We start from the raw sequence: 20,524 nt of genomic DNA, 5'->3' as shown, positions 1-20,524 counted from the left end.
AAGGACCAGCCTGGAATTCTCCATCCCTATGGCCCCTGCGGTTGCTCTGCTGCAAACCTTGCAGATTCTTTCCCCAAGAAAGCGCAGCCCAGCCCAGTATCTTTGCCAGGGTTCTAAGCTTCACTACCCTCACCCTGGGCTTTCACTCCTCCCCAGCGCTGTCTCAGCCACTTGGGCCTGCTGTCACTGCACCAATCAGAAGCCACCAATGGGCGTGATGGTGCTACCAAGAAGGCTTTCTGGAGGTATGGGTGTCACTTGAACTAGATCTTAATGAGGAGAACAGGAAGCTGCAGATACTGAGTGCATAGAGAACAGGCAGCCGCAGTAGGTAATCATAAGAGAGGGGGTCCTTCAGAGAGGGAACAGTATGACTCAAAAGAAATCCAGGGAGAGTGCAGGAAAGGGAGACAGTGAGTTGGTTCTTCAGGGAGAGGGGAGGCTGCAGCAGGCAGGGCTTCAAGGTCAGGCAGAAGGGTTTAGGGTTTCATGTTTTATATAAGAATCTGTAGGGCAGCTGTGTGGACAGCGTCTTTGAGGTCACCTGGTTAGCAAGGGGAAAGCCAGCATGGACATCTACTGGGAGGGTGTCCAGGGATCTGCAGAAGCAAAACCAAGGAGGTGGCATGCGTGTATGGAGAGGTCAGGAGGGCTGGGGGAGGGTCACAGAGTGGAGTAAGGTGCTGATGAATGGAGGCCAGGTGACAGCGGAGGGTGAGTGACAGGGAGGGTGGGTGACAGTGGAGGGTGGGAGACAGGGATGGTGTGTGATAGGGAGGGTGGGTAACACGGGAGGATGGGTGACAAAGAGGGTGGGTGACAGTGGAGAGAGGGTAACAGTGGACGGTGGGTGACAGTGGAGGGTGGGTGACAACAGAGGATGGGTGACAGTGAAGGGAGGGTGACAGCAGATGGTGTGTAATAGGGAGGGTGGGTGATAGGGGAGGATGGGTGACAAAGAGGGTGGGTGACAGTGGAGGGTGTGTGACAGGGAGGTGGGTGACAGCGGAGGGTGTGTGATAGGGAAGGTGGGTGACAGCGGAGGGTGGGTGATAAGGGAGGATGGGTGACAGTAGAGGGTGGGTGACAGTGGAGGGTGGGTGACAGTGGAGGGTGTGTGACAGGGAGGTGGGTGACAGCAGAGGGTGGGTGACAGCGGAGGGTTTGTGATAGGGAAGGTGGGTGACAGCGGAGGGTGTGTGATAGGGAAGGTGGGTGACAGTGGAGGGTGGGTGATAGGAAGGTGGGTGACAGGGACGGTGGGTGACAGCAGAAGGTGGGTGACAGGGAGGTGGATGACAATGGAGGATGGGTGACAGGGATGGTATGTGATAGGGAGGGTGGGTAACAGGTGAGGATGGGTGACAAAGAGGGTGGGTGATGGTGGAGGATGGGTGACAGCAGAGGATGGGTGACAAGGAGGGTGGGTGACAGTAGAGGGTGGGTGACAGGGAGGGTGGGTAACAGTGGAGGGTGAGTGACAGGGAGGTGAAATGCAGGGAGGTGGGTGACAGCAGAGGGTGGGTGACAGGGAGGTGGGTGACAGCAGAGGGTGGGTGACAGAGAGGTGGGTGATAGCAGAGGGTGGGTGACAGGGAGGTGGGTGACAGGGAGGTGGGTGACAGCAGAGGGTGGGTGATAGGGGAGGATGGTGACAAAGAGGGTGGGTGACAGGGAGGTGGGTGACAGCAGAGGGTGGGTGACAGAGAGGTGGGTGACAGGGATGGTGGGTGACAGGGAGGTGGGTGACAGAAGAGGGTGGGTGACAGGGAGGTGGGTGACAGGGAGGTGGGTGACAGCAGAGGGTGAGTGACAGGGAGGTGGGTGACAGCGGAGGGTGGGTGATAGGGAGGTGGGTGACAGAAGAGGGTGGGTGACAGGGAGGTGGGTGACAACAGAGGGTGAGTGACAGGGAGGTGGGTGACAGGGAGGGTGGGTGACAGGGAGGTGGGTGACAGGGAGGGTGGGTGACAGGGAGGTGGGTGACAGTGGAGGGTGGGTGACAGGGAGGTGGGTGACAGAAGAGGGTGGGTGACAGGGAGGTAGGTGACAGCAGAGGGTGGTTGGGACAGTGAAGAGGAACAAGTTCATCTTCCTTGACTTTCCTAAACACTCTCCTCTCCTTTCATCAGTACAGGGTCTGCTGTGTAGTCCAGGCTGGCCTCAAACTATCCTCCTGCAGCCTCTCTAATACTGGGATGACAGGCCTGTGCGCTCTCTCTCTCTCTCTCTCTCTCTCTCTCTCTCTCTCTCTCTCTCTCTCTCTCTCTCTTTGAGGTAGTTTCTTACTAGTAGTCCTGGCTGGCCTGGAACTTGCTATGTAGATCAGGCTGGTCTCAAAGTCACAAAGATCCCCCCATATCTGCCTCCTGTATGCTGGGTTAAAGGTGTGTGCCACCACACCTGGCTCAACCGCTTTTGCTTTCATGTGCATTTATTTATTTTGTATACACATAAGCATGTGCGTGCTGCAGGGGGCACTTAGAGGTCAAGGGACAACTTTCTCGATTTGGTTCTCTCTGTTCACCACGTGAACCGTGGGATCAAATTCAGGTGGTCAGGCTTGTGAGCAACTGTCTTTACCTGCTGTCTTTATCTCACCAGCCCTTATGGTGTCCTAAACACCACCTACTGCCCGAGACGCTGAGCCTACCTCTGCCCTCAGTGCTTTGAAGCTTCTAGTCTCACAGCTGTGAGATCTCTGCTAGGAGAAGTGCTGTAGAGATAAAATCTGCAGACTCAGGAGACAGGGCTTGACAGACTGGGCATGGCTGTGTGGGGAAGCGGAGTGGGTGAGGGGGAGAAGAAGGAAGCAAGATCAGGTGACAGAGGCCATGGTGGGGTCATAGGCTTCGACACTAAGCCATATCAGCAAAGGAGATTTGGTTTCTTTGGCTGCCACACATCCCCCTGGCTGAGCGTGAAGTGGCTCAGAGTCAGGAGTCATTGAGGGACAACAGCTTGGGGCCACTGTGGGAAGGGGCCACGCTCTAGAAGGAACAGAGGTTTGTCCAAGGGTCACAGGTCTGGCAATACAGGACAGGGACAGACCTAAATAAAGCCTCCTCTTGCCCGTCCCTATCTCTGTCACCAACCAGAACCCCATGGTTGTTCCTCTGTCCAGGATGCCTGCATTCCCAAATGCCAAACCTGATGGAAGCCCCTCTTCTTGGTGATGAAGAAGTTCAGAGGGAGGAGGCTCAGGAAGACAGCAACGGCTGTGAGAGCAGAGGGTCCAAGGAGCTGGGGACAGAGGGCAGGGCGTCATGAGACTCCAAGGGTTTGGGTCACCCCACTTCCCAGGGCTGGGAATTCAGGCGTGTGCCGCTGTGCCTGGCTTTTTATATAGGTCACAGGGGTCTGTCCTTGGTTCCCCATGTTTACTGAGTAAGCACTTTGTCGGCTCCCTATCCCTGCTCCTTTTGAATGATTATTTATTGAGGTGACATGGTCACAGCACGCATGTGGAGGTCAGGAGATGACGTTGTAGGGTCAGTTCCCCCTTCCACATTTATATGGGCTTCAGGACCCAGCTTGGGTCTTCAGGCTTGCCTCCTCCGACAGCAAGCACAGTAATTTGCCCCCTGAGCCATTTTGCCAGCACACTCTCTGTTGCTGAGGCTGACCTAAACCCCTGCTCCTCTTTCCCTCATCTCCCAAATTCAGTTATTACAGGCATGTGCCACCACACCCACCTCTCAGGGCTCGCTGTTAATCTACCCTCCATCCCACCTCTTAGTGGGGAGTTACCAGTCACCACATTAACAAACAAATCCACAACGTTGTGGTTTCTGAGCTATATGGGCAGGTGTGTGTGTGTGTGTGTGTGTGTGTGTGTGTATTTAGTGTAAGAATGTCTCCTGCAATAGTAGAGACACAGTTATACTGAGTGATTACTCAGTTTATTTAAAACGTCACATTTAACCTGACACCTGTGTTTTGTTAATCTTTCCCACCTGGGAAATCTTGTAAGGGCTGGTGCCTTTGGTCTGGTTACCTAGGAGATAAGGTGGTGGGAACAGACTAAATGTTTAAAAAAAAAAAAAAAAAGTCTTATTGCGCTTTTCTGAGATTTCCTCCACTCCAACTCCAGTCTCTGCTTCTCCCATCTCTAATCTCTGGACTATAGTGGGCCAGTTTGGTTCATTCATGCGACTATTCCACCACCTAGTGGCTCAGTGGAGAACTGTCCTGAAAGCCACTGGCAGCCTGAAGTAGTAAGGTCACCCTCCGGGATATTTTCATTTAGCCGTAGCACCCACAACCCACCATCTTAGTAAGCCTGGGGCAGCGTGGTGGTCCTCTGGTGCCAGGGCAGAGGCAGGGTGCAGGGCATTACCTGTGGCTGCTGTGGTCTCTGATCATTACCAGCCTTGGCCTGCTCAGTGCTCCCAATTGTTTACCACATTCTCCCTCCTTCCCTGTCTCTCTCCTATGATAGCAGCCAGCTTTTCAACACTGCACATAGGTGCTGCTTGAATGCCTGTGTGTGCTTGCTGACCACCTACTGTGTGTAAGCCTTAGAATATTCAAATGTCTGTTCACAAATAGACTTCTAGCTGAGCATGACAGCTCACATCAGTAATCGCAGTGACTCCTGAGGCTGAGGCAGGAGAAGCACAAACAGCAGCCTGTGTTTACACCAAGGTCAAGGCCAGCTTTTTAGTGAGACTTTGCCTTGAAATTTAAAAAAAATATATATAAATATTTATATATAAACATTGTATATAGCCGGGCATAGTGGCACATGCCTTTAATCCCAGCACTTGGGAGGCACAGTCAGGCAGATTTCTGAGTTCGAGGCCAGCCTGGTCTACAGAGTGAGTTCCAGAACAGCCAGGACTACACAGAGAAACCTGTCTCGAAAAAAACAAAAAATAATAAAAAATAAAATAAATAAACAAACATTGTATATAAATATATCTATATTATATAATATATTATATACTATATAAATATATCATATATGATACTATATGTAATAATATAAATTATAACATTATATATAACATATTATATCTAATATAATATATAAATATATAGCATTTATATATTATATAATTTTTATATGAATATGAAAATATGTATTTTAAGGACCAAAGATGTAGCTCAGTGGAAAACTGCTCGCGTGGCATACACGAGGCACCACAGAGATAGATAAGGAAACTTTCAATGGTGGTGATGGCTCCCCTCACGTATCAGACGGCAGCTAACAACACTATGCAAGTGAGCACTAGGTACTGTGCAAAGCACCTTAGATACACAGCCTGAGAATACCTAATCCAAAAGTTGGAAACTAAATTCCCCAGATTCTGAGAGCACCAGCACGATGCCACAGCAGGGAATTCATGCCTCATCTCACCCTGGGTCACAGGCAAGATGCAGGGCTGTTAAAGGCATTGATCAAAATCATAGCCTTTGGGCTATGCCAATAAGGCACCACAAACCACATAGACTTTCTTGTTAAACTCAGCTTATATTCTCATGCTCTCAAATGCATGTCTACCATTCCTGAATCCAAACCCAGAGCCCCGCTGGACCCAAGTGATTGCATCAGACAGAGGCTGCCCATCAGACAGAGGCTGCCCATCAGACAGAGGCTGCCCATCAGACAGAGGCTGCCCCTCAGACAGAGGCTGCCCATCAGACAGAGACTGCCCCTCAGGCAGAGGCTGCCCCTCAGACAGAGGCTGCCCATCAGACAGAGGCTGCCCCTCAGACAGAGGCTGCCCATCAGACAGAGGCTGCCCCTCAGACAGAGGCTGCCCATCAGACAGAGGCTGCCCCTCAGGCAGAGGCTGGCCCTCAGACAGAGGCTGCCCATCAGACAGAGGCTGCCCATCAGGCAGAGGCTGCCCATCAGACAGAGGCTGCCCATCAGACAGAGGCTGCCCATCAGGCAGAGGCTGCCCATCAGACAGAGGCTGCCCATCAGGCAGAGGCTGCCCATCAGACAGAGGCTGCCTCTCTCCTATGATAGCAGCCTATCAGACAGAGGCTGCATAAACTCTGTCAGCTTCTCTGGGTCTCACCCATGTAGAACCAGGAGCCTGCTTTTAATTATCCTCTGTTCTTAGAACTAAGGAATTGTAGCACAGGGAGGGTGAGTTAGTAGTGTGACATTTAACAGCAAGTAAATGGTAAGAGCAAGATTTAAACCCAGGCAGCAGTCCATGCACAGCCAGAGCCAATAATAATAATAATAACAATAATAGTAATAATAGCAGATGCTTTTGTATCATGAAGCAAAAGGAAGAAAAGGTTTCCCAGCTGATGCCATGGCACTGTGCTTTCTGCACGTGGCAGCAATTCTTCCCTGGCACTATGTTTCACCTTGTGTTGGTGAGCATGGTTCAGCGGCACCAGTCACTCCAAAACATAACGGATTCGCCTACTGAGTTCCCCGAGAACCCACTGAAAATTGCTAATAGTAAGAATCCTATCTGGGTGGGCACACGCCTGTAATCGGGCACTTACAAAGGTGGAGGCAGGAGGATAGAAGCTCAAGGCTAGCCTCAGCTACATCATGAGTTTGAGGCTAGCCAGGGTTACACAAGGTCTTGCCTCAAAAAACCCAAACCCCAACCTGAACCAAACTGAAACCCCAAAGTGAACTCATCCACATTATCATCAGCATTTCGAGAAAGAGAAAGAACTCAGGGCTGGAGGGGGCTAGCCTGGGCTTGAACCTGAGCCGAGGTCACTCTAAGACTCTTCACTTTGTATCAACTTGCAGATGGAGACTGGGTTTAGGGAGGAGGAGGAGGGAGGGGAGGAAGAGAAGGAAGAGGAGGAGGAGCAAGGGGAGGAGGGAGAGGAAGAGGAAGGAGAGGAGGAGGAATAGGAGGAGGAGGGAGAGGAGGAGGAATAGGAGGATACAGAGGCCCAGATCCACACCTGCCACAGGTAGACAAAGCACACAAAGATCCACAGGAAGAGCAGCCACAGCCCGTTGAGGTAGATGATGCTCTCGGCCAGCCGCTGGATGTCCACCGACACCAGGTTGACCACGTCCCCTGCTGCGCTGGACTTTCTGGAACCACTGGAGAGGACCAGGACCTGGGCCGGTGTGAGGAGGAGGGACATGTGAGGAGGGAGGAATGGGAGTGGGCACTGAGTGCAGGCCCAGCCTCAGTTTACCACCTATGCAGTGAACCTGTAAACTTTCCCAAGCTAACTCCCAGGGTTGGGCATAGGGATCTGGGGGGACACAGTAAGGATCTGGGGGGACACTGTAAGGATCTGGGGGGACACTGTAAGTAAAAATTAAAGAAAGCTAGACCCGGGTGATCTGGGCTCATTTGCCCCCTGTGCTAGGGATACCCATGTCTGTGCTGAGAGCAGCCTCCTCTCCTCAGATGTCAGGGGCAGATGCAGGCTACACTGTACTGAGCTCTCTCACCCAGATGCTGGGGCCACTCTGGGGAGTGCAACTAGGCCTGTGGGTACATTGCATGGATCAGCTGTTAAGAAGTGAAAAGTGATTCCAGGATCAATGTGGACCCTATTTTACAGCTAAGGAAACTGAGGCATGGAGAAGCAAAGCAACTTGCCCTGAGTCAGAGTCAGAGCCAGAGACCCATAGGCCAGGAATTCAGGACCCCTAAGGCTCGGCACAGACAGGACAGGTTGTTAGATTCTCCCAGCCTGACCTTCCTGACCATTGCTGCCTCCAGTGCCTTTCTCCAGTGGCTTCTGATCTGCCAGCTACTGAGGTCTCAGGACCCACAGCGTGAGGAACACTGGCTCTTCCTGCCTGCTCTGTGCTGTGTGAGAGTTAGTGTGATCCAAGGTGTAGAACTCGCCACTCTGCAAGTCTTCACAGAGGGCCAGCTGCAGCCCCACCCACGGGGACTTCCCACCCCTGCTGCCTCCTGAGAACTTCACTGCAGCCAGGCTTGTTGGCACAGCTGGAGTTTGAGTGACAGAAGCAGAGCTCAAAGATGTTTATAGTTCATTTCAACGGCAGCCATGCTAAGAGCCAAGAAGGCGTCTCCCTGGGGGTCAGGTTACGTCAGCCCTCTTCTGAGGATCAAAGGCTGCCTTGCAGGGCAGGCTGTGTTTCCTCTTGAGCTCAAAGCCTTGGAGACTCACAAGGGATGTAAGCATCCTGGCGGGACTGCAGATTATCCTGTGTCCCTCCTCTGCCCAGACAGGCTAGAGAAACAATGGATACCTGGAAACTGCCATTTCCCCAGGAGCCCCACGCTGGGAGAAGGAAAAGACTGAAGCCGGGTGCCAGAGAGGAACTTGTCTTGGGAGAGATCTCATAGTGTCTTAACAACTTGCCAGAGACAGATGGTTGGGGTCACCCCCAGCCAGAACTGCATAGCTACACATATCTCTTATTCTCAGTCAAGATTCTAGAGAAAGACTTAGGGGGAAGTCACTGTCCCTTAATTGTTTAATGAACTGATTGGAGAAGGTACCCAGCCCAGCTTTTTTAGGGCCCAGGGCCAGGCTCTGACCCTGATCATTGTAGTAACAATTTGTTCTCCTTGAGCCCCAGGAGCCACTGTCTTTGCAGCAGTGAACAGACATCACTCAGAGTTCTCACTATGGGACAAGAGCCAGCGAAGGGATGACAGATGGAAGAGATATGGTTGGAGAAGTCTCAGGGCCAGATCACAGAGCGTTAACCGAGGAGGTAGGAGGACAGGAGACTGGACTGTATGGATGCTCACACTCCCACCCCTGGCGCTCACCTTTCTGTACACCAGGCCAGTGATTGCTGTTCGCAGCCTCATCTGCAGGACCTTGGCTCTGTACATGTGCTGCTGTTCAAACAACGTCTGTAGGCAGGCTGCGGAGAACATCAGCACAGCTAGGAGCCAGCCTGTCCACGCCGAGGAGTTGCGGTCACCCATGAACTCCAGAAACAGACTAGGATGCAGGAAGAGGGACAGTAGTGAGGCCTAAGCCATCTGGGTGCAGGGCCATCGGGGTGATGACCTCTACTCTGTCCATGTTTCTTTTCCATGTGACTTTTTTTTTCTTTTTGAAACAGGATGGAGGGGATGGAGGTCGTGTAGCTCAGGTTGGCTTCAGACTCACTATGCATACCATGAGCTTGAGTTTCTGATAGGATACGGGCACGTTAGGTGCTAGGGATCCAACCCAGAGCTTGGTTGACAAACACTTGCCCACTGAACCGACACAAGCTGAAGCCCTGGTTTGGCTCTAATTGGGGCTAGGACTCATTCTGTGCTTCATGTCTCAAGCTGTGACCCTGCTACTCCAGGCTCTTGGGTGCTGTCATCACAAATCCCAACGCCAGGCCTGGCTTTACTTTCCATTTAGTAAGTGATGTAGGCAGGCCTAGAGCCCATGATGTAGCCCAGGCTGACCTGGAACTTGCAATCTTCCTCCTTTAACCTCTTGAGTAAGGATGACAGCTCCTCACTGCCAGGCTTTGCTGTATGTGTGTGTGTGTGTGTGTGTGTGTGTGTGTGTGTCTGTGTGTCTGTGTGTGTATGTCTGTGTCTATGTATGTTTGTCTGTGTGTATGTCTGTGTGTCTGTGTGTATGTCTGTGTCTATGTATGTTTGTCTGTGTGTGTATGTCTGTGTGTGTCTCTGTGTCTGTGCCTGTGCCTGTGTGTCTGTGTATCTGCGTCTGTGTATCTGTGTATATGTCTCTGTGTGTGTGTGTATGTGTGTGTGTGTGTCTGTCTGTGTGTCTGTGTGTATGTCTGTGTCTGTGTCTATGTATGTTTGTCTGTGTGTATGTCTGTGTGTCTGTGTGTATGTCTGTGTCTATGTATGTTTGTCTGTGTGTGTATGTCTGTGTGTGTCTCTGTGTCTGTGCCTGTGCCTGTGTGTCTGTGTATCTGCGTCTGTGTATCTGTGTATATGTCTCTGTGTGTGTGTGTATGTGTGTGTGTGTGTCTGTCTGTGTGTCTGTGTGTATGTCTGTGTCTGTGTCTATGTATGTTTGTCTGTGTGTATGTCTGTGTGTCTGTGTGTATGTCTGTGTCTATGTATGTTTGTCTGTGTGTGTATGTCTGTGTGTGTCTCTGTGTCTGTGCCTGTGCCTGTGCCTGTGTGTCTGTGTATCTGCGTCTGTGTATCTGTGTATATGTCTCTGTGTGTGTGTGTATGTCTGTGTGTGTCTGTGTGTCTGTGTCTGTGCCTGTGTGTCTGTGTGTATATGTCTGTGTGTGTCTGTGTATCTGCGTCTGTGTATCTGTGTGTGTGTGTGTGTGTGTGTGTGTATGTCTCTGTGTGTCTGTGTGTCTGTGTATGTGTGATTTTGTCCTGTCTCCCCGGCCATGTCCAGTAGTACTTGAACAGTCCTGCCCTAGTCTCTTAGAGATGGAAATTGCATGGAGCAAAGCCTCGGTGAGACCATTTCATACATCTCTGGCCTACTCAGCCACCAGCCACAAACACTTGAGTGGGCCCATCCAGTGGGATCCAGCCCAAACTGCCCATCCATACATCCTGACCAGCTGAGTGAGTGAATGCCTGTGACTTTAAGCTCTAACCTTGGGGACGATAGTTTAGCAGCAAACCTTAACTGATACAGCCCTCTGCCCTCCTGGGATCAGTCACTTTCTTCTGCCACATGTCCCCCACCTCCGCAGACTTATTGTACATGTGCTGTGGTCCCAAGTCCCTGATGTAAACACAGAGGTAGAATTTTTCCTCCCAGGATGCCACTGAGATACCTCAGCCAGAGCCAGGGCCTACCTGAGGAGCTTGGGAACAGCAAACCTGAAGGCATCACTAATGACCAGGCTGAGGGTCCCCAGCAGGAAGGTGGACCGGAACACACGCCAGATAGCCCTGAGCAGTGGGCCCCGCTGGCTCCTCTCTGGCTGCAGGAAGGCCTCTGCCTCGGGGACCCCCACACTACTGTGCCCTTTGTGCCTGGAAGAGAGGAAACATGGGCACGGGGCCCAAGTTATATTCAATGGCTGTAGCAGACCAACAAATTCTGGTCATTTATTATTGTTGTTTTGAGACAAGGTTACTCTGTTGCCCTGGTTGACCAGCTGACGAGTGCCCTAGAGGCCAGTTGCTGAATGCTCTAGAGGCCAGCTGATGATAAGTGCTCTAGAGGCCAGCTGATGATAAGTGCTCTAGAGGCCAGCTGCTGGGTGCTCTAGAGGCCAGCTGATGATAAGTGCTCTAGAGGCCAGCTGATGATAAGTGCTCTAGAGGCCAGCTGATGATAAGTGCTCTAGAGGCCAGCTGCTGGGTGCTCTAGAGGCCAGCTACTGCTGCTGAATGCCCCAGAGGCCAGCTAATGGTAAATGCTCTAAAGGCCAGCTGACGAGTGTTCTAGAGGCTAGCTGCTGCTGAATGCTCTAGAGGCCAGCTGATGATGAGTGCTCTAGAGGCCAGCTGCTGCAGAATGCTCTAGAGGCCAGCTGCTGAGTGTTCTAGAGGCCAGCTGCTGCTGAATGCCCCAGAGGCCAGCTAATGATGAATGCTCTAAAGGCTAGCAGATGAGTGTTCTAGAGGCCATTTGCTGCTGAATGCTCTAGAGGCCAGCTGATAAATGCTCTAGAGGCCAGCTGCTGGGTGCTCTAGAAGCCAGCTGATGAACGTTCTAGAGGCCAGCTGATGAATGTTCTAGAGGCCAGCTGATGAATGTTCTAGAGGCCAGCTGATGAATGTTCTAGAGGCCAGCTGCTGGGTGCTCTAGAGGCCAGCTGATGAGTGCTCTAGAAGCCAGCTGCTGCTGAGTGTCCTTTGCCAGGATCCCTCTTGAGCTCCAGCCCACCCCCCACTCACCCTGGCAGCCCATTGCAGCTTCTCCTCCATTCTCTTTCCAGCTGGGAAACGAGTTCTTCTGAAGAGTTTTCTCTCCCAAGTGACCAGAGGTCTTTCGGCCCCAGCAGCTTTTTGTAGCCCCTCCATAGCAGTCTGTGGAAGAGGGATCACCAGAGCAAGCTCCTCCCGCTGTCTCCACACCCCATCTTGCTCCCTGCAGGTAGCTGCGTGACCCCTGGGAAGCCACCTCTGCTGGGTCCTGAAGGCAGTAGCCACCCCTGGGGGAACCCAGCTACTTTTAAAAGACCCCTTTTAAAGACCTGGGACATAAAAATGACTGAATACTTAAAGGACAACTGGCATAAGAGGGGAACAGACCCTCTGTGGAGTCAGAAGTTCAGGGTCCAAAAGTTGTTTCAGATCTTTGATCTTTCCAACAACTCGAAGGGGAAGCTCTTGTTGGGTGCTGGTTGTCTCTCTAGGTCCTGCCAAGTGTCCTCGTGAGGCAGCAAATGAGGGCAAGCAAGCAATAGACCACTCTGTAAATGGTTAATTGCCTGGGGGTACTGGTGAGCAACGGGACAGAGTCTGGGTGACATTCCAGTAGGACACAAAACAGCACAGCTGATGGGTGACTGTGGTTGGGAGCAGGGTTGAGGCACTCACTCTCTCCTCCAGCCTGGGATCCCCTAGGAGACAGACTTGGCCTTTTCAATCTCACTCCTGGGGCTTAGCGTGCAGTAGGTGCTTATTTAACACATTAAGTAACAGAGGCTGCGTAATAGGTGTGATTTTATTCCGTACCTGCTATGAACACGCTGAGTATATTCTATTTGATAGAGGTAGAATTGCCCCCATTTTACAGAGGGCAAGACTGAGGCTCCAGTGCCTAACAAGTCCACTAAGAGGAAGAGCCAGAGTTCAAGGTCACATCTTTCTCTGAGGAGTGAACTGGGACAGATTGAGAGGAATACTCTGGAAAGCAGCTCCTAGCTGGGCAAAGGAGGCGTGGGTAAGGCCAGGAGGGAATGCTGTGGGGATGGGTAGGGCTGACAAGCCAAGAGAGAGCATAACGCCAGTCAGGGGACCCCACCTCAGCCCTACACCTCACTCACCCAGAGGCCCACCAGAACATGGCCTTGGAGGGAAAGGAGGCCTCGGCCTCTGGGCACGGATTCTGGAAAAGACAAAAGGCCAGGGGGAAGCAGATGTGACAGTGTCTACCTGTCGTCCAGGGGGAACCAGATGTGACAAAAAGGGCTATGGGCTAATGGAGTTGATAACTCAGGGCAAGAGTTGCTCAGAAGAAGACTTGACTGAGACCAAGAAGTTCTCAAACAGCCGGATGTGGCAGTAGCTCATGCCTATAATCCCAGCTCTCTGGAGGTAGGAAGATTGCTGTGGGTTCAAGGCTAGCCTGGGCTTAACTAGTGAATACCAGGCCACTCTGGGCTTCAATATGAGAGCGTACCTCAAAAACAACACAAAACAACAACAACAACAACTCAAAGCAAGGACCATGTTATGAAGATGAGCTAACGGGGCTCAGTGATGGAGTGTGTGTATGTGTGTGTGTGTATGTGTGTGTGTGTATGTGTGTGTGAATGTGTGTGTGTATGTGTGTGTGTATGTGTGTGTGTTTGTGTGTGTGTATGTGTGTGTGTATGTGTGTGTGTGTATGTGTGTGTGTATGTGTGTGTGTGTATGTGTGTGTGAATGTGTGTGTGTGTGTGTGTATGTGTGTGTATGTGTGTGTGTTTGTGTGTGTGTATATGTGTGTGTATGTGTGTGTATATGTGTGTGTGTGGTGTGTGTGTGTGTGAGTTTTAGAGGGAGGGAGTGTTGGGGGCTAGAGCTTCCTGTTTGGCCCCCTTTAGTGTGAGGAATTCCCTCCACACGAATCCATGCCCCCCCAAACTGAGCTTCCCCCATATCACGAGGGACTGACAATCTCTGCAAGTGTGAGTCAAGATAAGCACCACCTTCAGTTGACAGATACTTTGTCACAATGATGAGACAGTAACCAATCCACCAGTCATAAGAATGATGTGAGTCTGCAGTCCTCCTACCTTCCTAGAGCTGGCATCAAAGATGCTCCCATGCTGGGCTGTGTGGTTCAGATTTTGCTAAAGGGCTGAATGAATAACAACAGGAAAACACTTGTGTTCTAGGCCAACACACTTTGGTCACGTGCTGTTGCTGGCATTGGAAGGGTCTGGGGTTAGAGGACGCCAGGATTGGCTTACCAATTGCTGGGAGTCTTCCGAGAAGAAGGGTGGCTGGTCCACCAGACAGGACAGCACCAGCTCAGCCACCACCAGGGACAAGCACAGGTAGGTGGCCAGGTGGTGGAGGGGCTCCTGACGGAAGTTCTGTGGGGACAGAGAAGCCCCACTGAGCCCAAGAGTGGTGGTGAGAAAGTGAAGGGGCCCCAGGGATCTGCGTTGAGGCTGGACATAGTTCCTGAGGCTTGGAACAATTTCTAGATGGGAACCAAGCCCTGGTGCACGAAAGCCTGGTCCTAGCATTCCTGGTCATCCTGGCTCATGACATGTTACTGCCATATATCAGACTTTCCAGACTTTCTGCATGAGTGACAGTCCCCAGGACAATACCACAAAGCAGCGCTGGGTTTTCTTCCGTTCTCCTTTCCAGCCCTGTGGTGGTTTGAACAAGAATGGCCCCCCACCCCCCCACCCCCACCCCATGGACTCACATATGTGAATGCTTAGTCATCAGGGAATGGGATTATTTAAAAGGATTCGAAGGATTAAAAAGCGTGATCTTATTGGAGGAAGTTTGTCACTGGGGGTGGGCTGAGGGTTCAAAAGCCCATGCCAAACTCAGGGTCTCTCTGTGTCTCTGCCCATGGGTCAGGATGAACTCTCAGCTCCTTTTTCAGCAACACATCTGCCTGCCTGTCACCAAGCTCCCTACCATGATGATAATGGACCAAACCTCTGAAACTGTAAGGCAGCCTACAGTGCAATGTTTTCTTTTTAAATAAGAGTCGTCTTGGTCTCTTCACAGCAACAGGACAGTGGCTAAGGCTAGCCCCGACCTCCTATTCTCTTCCCCGTTAGCTGATTTTGTTAATGTCAACTCTGCACAGGGTTCTCCGCAACCTCACAAGGTCCAGCGTGCCCGGATCCCCACTGGGTTTTTGTCTTAGAGATTGGTCTCACACTGTAGTCTGGGCTAGCCTGGACTCCCGATGCTCTTCCTGCATGCAGGAAGGTCGGTCAGGTGAGAACCACCTCCTCTAGCCTGTGTTCTGGGTGTGTTGTCTTTGTTTTTCAGATGGTACTCAGCTGGATCCGAACTCTCCAAGGCCCTCCCTCCCCACACTGCCATTTTACCACTGTCTCTATTGGAAATGAAGGAAGGAATGGGTAAAGCACAGAAAGGGAGGGAGGAACGGAAGAAGGAAGTAGTGAGGAAGGCTTTCTAGTCATCAGACATTATTACAGATGTTTGAAATAAATACAGAGGCATGGGAACATGAGGGAGGGCGACAGTGTGAAGAAGAGAGCAATATACCATGTGTAAGTGTGTTAGGTGTGTGTTCACACACCTGTGGAGTGGCCTGTGCAAGCGTGCAATGTGTCAATGTCTGTGGATACCCATGCCTGTGTGTAGGATGTATATGTATGGGGTGTGTGTGTGTATAGGATGCATGTGTGTGGTGTATATGGATGCATGTGTGGACATGTGCAAGTGTCTGTTCTTCTGTGTCCCACGATACATGAATGAAATACTCTGGGAGCTGGAGAGATGGAGAGATGGCTCAGTGGTTAAGATCACTGACTGCTCTTCCTAAGGTCCTGAGTTCAATTCCCAGCAACCACATGGTGGCTCATAACCATCCATAATGAAATCTGATGCCCTCTTCTGGTGTGTCTCACTGTAGATAGCTACAGTGTACTTACATTTAATAAATAAATAAAAATCTTTGGGCCGGAGTGAGCAGGGGAGCAGGGGGAGAAACACTCTGATGTGTCCAGGGTGTGAGAGGAGTGTGTCCACGTGGGGATGTAAGATCCTGGAAATCTGTGTTGCTAAACTATGTCCTTTTGACAATGTGGATGCTGGTCGTTACATAGTGTGGAATAAGGCAGGCCCAGAAAGATAGCCATGGCATGACCTCACTCGCAGGGGGACTCTAGGGAAACTGCCTTCTAGAAGCAGAAAGTGGAAGGGGTCTTACTGGAAAATGAGGGATGCAGGCAGGAAGGGCAAGGACCTGTCAACCTCCTGTGTAAAAAGAACACTGGAGTCCCGTCATCCAGGAGGGCAGCTGTCATTAACAATACTACAATGCCAGGCATAGGGGTACCTGTAATCTCACAAGCAGGAGGCTGAGGCAGGGAAGATCAGAAGTTCAATATCGCCCTCCTCTACAGAGTGAATTTGAGGCTAGCATGGGCTATATGAGACACTGTCCTGAAAAAATTACAACATTGAACTATTTCAAAAGAGCTGGGAGAAAGGATTTTGAATGTTTTTTAAGCTGTATTTATTTATTATGTATACAGTGTTCTGCATGTGTGTATGTCTGTATGAGAGGGCACCAGATCTCATTATAGGTGGTTATGAGCCACAATGTGGTAGCTGGGAATTGAACTCAGGACCTCTGGGAGAGCAACCAGTGCTCTTAACCTCTGAGCCATCTCTCCAGCCTGATTCTGAATGTTCTAATCACAAAGAAATCAGAGCTGCCCGGGTGGCTAACTGCCCTTATTTGATTATTATTTAGTTTACCCATGCATGAAAATATCACACTGCAGGGGCTGGGAGATGTCTCAGCCGTGCTTGCCAAAAAAGCATGAGCCTGCAAGTTTAAATTCCCAGCAACTACATAAAAATGTAGGAGTGGCTCCAATCCCTTGGAGTAGAGAGACAGGATAAGCTCGGCTTGCTGGCTGCCAGTCTAGCTCCAGGTTCATTCAGGGACACTGACACAAGAGAATAAGGCAGAGAGGGTGGTAGATCTAGACACAGCGCATCCTCCTCTGGCCTCTGCACACATAGCCGTGCACATCCGCAGATGCACACAGCACATACTAAGCATCCTGCACCCTACAAGTGGGTGTAATAATCATGTATCAGTTCAAAACGAAACAAAGTACGTGGGATTGGCGGTGCTTATGGGGGAGGGCGTTATGTGTGGAACTGGGGGCAGGAAAGAGGTCTGACTCCGCCACATAGATTTTCCCAGGTTGCACTCACCCCTGCAGAGACCTGCTGCACAGCGTTGATTCCTGGCAAGATGCAGCAGAGCAGCCAGTACCCAAACAGCACCCCGGATGCCCGGACTCCCTTCCTTCTCTCCATGTGGATCAGAAAGGTGGCAAAGCTCTGGATAAGAAAGGATGGAGGGTAGAAAGGATGGAGGGTAGAAGGGATGGAGGGTAGAAGGGATGGAGGGTAGAAGGGATGGAGGGTAGAAGGGATGGAGGGTAGAAGGGATGGAGGGTAGAAGGGATGGAGGGTAGAAGGGATGGAGGGTAGAAGGGATGGAGGGTAGAAGGGATGGAGGGTAGAAGGGGAGGCTCCCACCTCCCTCGCACTCCCACAGCTACAGGAAAGCAGCTATTGGGAGCAAGCCAGGCTCTTGCAGAGGCAGCAGTTACCATGGTGGTGAGCCACACAGTAGGGTGAATGAGAAGCTCTGGGGCCTGGGGCACGCCCTGGTGGATCCTCCACAGAGGCACGGCCACGTTGAAGGTATACATAAGGATGAGGGCCAAGCCCAGCACCTGGAGGGAAAACAAAAGTGAAGGCAGACTGGAGAAGACATGTGCAATGCCTGATGGGGGCTCTGTCATTGTCGTCCCTGCTTGGGAGGCACTAAGACCATCCTGATCTTCAACTCTTCATGTCAAAATGCTCTTCAGTAGCTTGAGTTGGTCCAGTGTTTCCCAGGCCACAGAAGAAGCTGGAAGTGCATGCGTTAGGGTGAGTTAGGGTGTGAAGTGAGGGATACTAGGTGAAGAAGTTTCCTATGGAATCCCCTGTAGGATGACTGGTCCTGCTGGACTGGTTCTGCCTCGAGGCAGGAGATCCATGCTGCCTAAATGCCAGATCATTGCTAAACACAAGCCCCAGTTTCAATTGCTCTTGGGAAGGTGATATTGAAACCCACCTGACTGCCCCAGTAGGCAGTCCCTGATTAAAGCATGCCCTGGAATGCCTCTCTGCGGATACTTTCCAAGGCCAGCCAGCTACAACTGCACCACAGTGCAGTGGTGCAGCTATTAGCTCTCTGCTTCTGTCTTTTTGGTGAATTCTTTCAACACCCACATCTGTACAGCCTCCCCTGGCATGGTATTTTGGTGGTCTATATGGGGACCTTTCTCCTGACTGACATGGCATGACTGACAGCAGTTGAGCCCAAGTGGTCGTATTCCTGGCCAGACTTCCAGGCATGCTTCTCTTTTTTGTCTTCCAGTTCTTGGTTTTTGTTTGTTTGTTTGTTTTTGACACAGGAGTTCTCTATGTAACCCTGGCTGTCCTGGAACTCCATCTGTAGACCAGGCTGGTCTTGAACTCAGAGATCCATTGCCTCTGCCTCCCCAGTGCTGAATTAAAGGCGTACACAACCACTGCCCACGTCTGGCTATCTTCCAGTTCCTGACTCCCTGCATGAAGTATGGCTGTCCGGTGGCAGCAGCTCTTCCTAGGCTAATCTGCACACACTGTGGGAGTCCTCTTAAGGCTTGCTGTCCTGTTCCATCCTGAGACTGCCCCTGCTAGATCTTCTGCCTCTCTCATCCAGTAAGTGGAATCTCTCCTTTCCTTGTGTGAACCCGGACCACTCATCTGGATAATTTGGCCACTGGCTGTAAATTGTCCTGATGGCTGTAGACAGTTTGGCTTGTGTAGGAGGGATGTCCCTAGAGAGAGGCACCCCAGTTCTTCTATGGTAGAGCAGGATGATCTGTTTGCCACAGAGGACATCTCATAGGAACACCCATTCACAGACAGACCCATCACGGGACATCTTCTGTCCCTCCCAACTCCCCACTGAACTGCATGCTTAACAACAAATTTTACGCTCAGACTTTACAGAAAAGACATTAAACTGGCCTTGAACTCACAGATCCACCTGCCTCTGCCTCCCAAGTGCTGGGATTAAAAGCATGTGCCACCACCGTCTGGCTTTAAAAGAAGTAGACAGTCCCTGATTAAAGCATGCCCTGGAATGCCTCTCTGCAGATACTTTTCGAGGCCAGCCAGCTACAGCTGCGCCACAGTGCAGTGGCACAGCTATTAGCTCTCTGCTTCTGTCTTTTTGGTGAATTCTTTCAACACCCACTCTGTACAGCCTCCCCTGGCATGGCTTTAAAAGAAAGCCTTTAAAAAGTTTAAGCAACAATAAAGTCCTCCTGAGACCCACAACAAGCAAGACCCTTAGAGTTTAACAATGTGGAAGTGTTGGGGTGGGGGTTGGGGTTGGGGGGTGTCGGGGTGGGGGTGGTTTGACTGCAGTATCAGTGGAGAGGTGGAGGCAGACAGCAGAAATTGAATATCAGCCTGAGCTGCCTAGCAACTTTCAGACCAGCCTGGGCCACATGAGCTACATGTCTGTCTCAAAAACAAAAACAAACAAACAAACAAACAAAAAACCCTAACAAAGTAAAAAGTATAAGTAGGTAATCTTAATTTGTTACATTATGTCACAAATGCAATTTAGATCCACCCTCCTTTTAGTAAGGTATTAAATGTCTTATGCTGCTCTAGTTATGATATTAATAAGAGAAATAAAGCAATAAAAAAGAAAACCATTATGCAGAAGAGAAGAAGCTGTGAGAGGGAATCTAAGTGAGGATATGTTCTGGGTAAGGAAGGTTAAAGGACGAATATTAGCTTTGGATAAGGAAGGCGTGTGTATGATAAAATTAGATTTTTCCCCCCTGAGGTAAAAGTGATTTGTTGCTTCCAAAATAAAAAGTGAAAGCTGAGGACAAACCGGAGCAGCTTAAGTGCCCTGCAGAAGGGCAGGAGTCACAAAGGACAAGCCTTCAGGAGGGCGGCTGGGGGGGGGGGAGGGGGGGAGGGGGGGAGGGGGGAGGGGGGGAGGGGGGGAGGGGGGGAAGGAGGAGGGTGAAACGCACCGCACAGTCAGGTTCTGCGGAGGTACAGACATACTGCCGAAGCACACCGCTCGGCAGAGCTGAGAGGGGCTCTTCAGATACTGAACAGCTCTTGGCGACCTTACAAAAAAACGAACTTAAAGAACAAACATTTTATGTTTGCTTAAGAATCTTACTTAACCGGGCGTGCTGGCACACGCCTTTAATCCCAGCACTCGGGAGGCAGAGGCAGGCAGATTTCTGAGTTCGAGGCCAGCCTGGTCTACAAAGTGAGTTCCAGGACAGCCAGGGCTATACAGAGAAACCCTGCCTCGAAAAACAAAACAAAACAAAAACCAACAACAACAACAAAGAATAATCTTACTTAGGTTTTGTAGGAACTTTCTTACTCGGCTTTTAACTACTTGGAAAAAAATAGTCTTATAAAAGTTTATCAGAGGGGCTGGCGAGATGGCTCAACGGGTAAGAGCACTGACTGCTCTTCCCAAGGTCCTGAGTTCAAATTCCAGAAACCACATGGTGGCTCACAGCCATCTGTAATGAGATCTGATACCCTCTTCTGGGGTATCTGAAGACAGCTACAGTGTACTTACTAAGTCTTTGGACCTGAGCGAGCAGAGCTGACCGGAGTGAGGGGAGGTCATAAAATTCAATTCCCAACAACCACATGAGGCTCACAACCATCTGTACAGCTACAGTGTACTCATA

General features: G+C 50.8%; 2 protein-coding genes across 3 annotated transcripts in view; both read right to left on the bottom strand.

Annotated features, from left to right (window-relative positions):
- Abcc6 (ATP binding cassette subfamily C member 6) overlaps positions 1–20,524 on the bottom strand; it is a 55,698-nt gene that overhangs the window by 28,881 nt on the left and 6,293 nt on the right. For both annotated transcript variants that reach the window (XM_029479113.2, XM_021169207.3), the window contains exons 3-11: positions 17,354–17,479; positions 16,950–17,078; positions 13,967–14,092; positions 12,836–12,897; positions 11,742–11,873; positions 10,692–10,871; positions 8,706–8,883; positions 6,898–7,059; positions 3,151–3,243 (exon numbers count right to left, since the gene is read on the bottom strand). In XM_029479113.2, coding sequence (XP_029334973.1) covers positions 3,151–3,243; positions 6,898–7,059; positions 8,706–8,883; positions 10,692–10,871; positions 11,742–11,873; positions 12,836–12,897; positions 13,967–14,092; positions 16,950–17,078; positions 17,354–17,479 — 1,188 coding nt within the window. The remainder of the gene's footprint in view (positions 1–3,150; positions 3,244–6,897; positions 7,060–8,705; positions 8,884–10,691; positions 10,872–11,741; positions 11,874–12,835; positions 12,898–13,966; positions 14,093–16,949; positions 17,079–17,353; positions 17,480–20,524) is intronic.
- On the bottom strand, positions 2–3,144 carry LOC147003258 (uncharacterized). The gene is made up of 2 exons (XM_085841723.1): positions 1,179–3,144; positions 2–1,128 (listed from the first exon to the last, which is right to left on the bottom strand). Exons 1-2 carry the CDS (start codon positions 2,089–2,091, stop codon positions 644–646), a joined length of 1,398 nt encoding a protein of 465 aa, XP_085697849.1. The 5' UTR covers positions 2,092–3,144; the 3' UTR covers positions 2–643.

This window comes from Mus caroli, unplaced genomic scaffold, assembly GCF_978045245.1.
Source record: "Mus caroli unplaced genomic scaffold, Mus_caroli_1 scaffold_8, whole genome shotgun sequence".
Taxonomy (NCBI): domain Eukaryota; kingdom Metazoa; phylum Chordata; class Mammalia; order Rodentia; family Muridae; genus Mus; species Mus caroli.
This window is presented reverse-complemented; position numbering and strand designations above follow the sequence as displayed.

Bases quoted from the DNA above. Each gene is read 5' to 3' on its own strand.
- LOC147003258 (XM_085841723.1), bottom strand. From the start codon at position 2,091: ATGAACTTGTTCCTCTTCACTGTCCCAACCACCCTCTGCTGTCACCTA. The intron at 1,129-1,178 runs CTTCCCTATCAC...GCTGTCACCCAC, and splicing joins CACCCTCCGCTGTCACCCAC to CTCCCTGTCACACACCCTCC.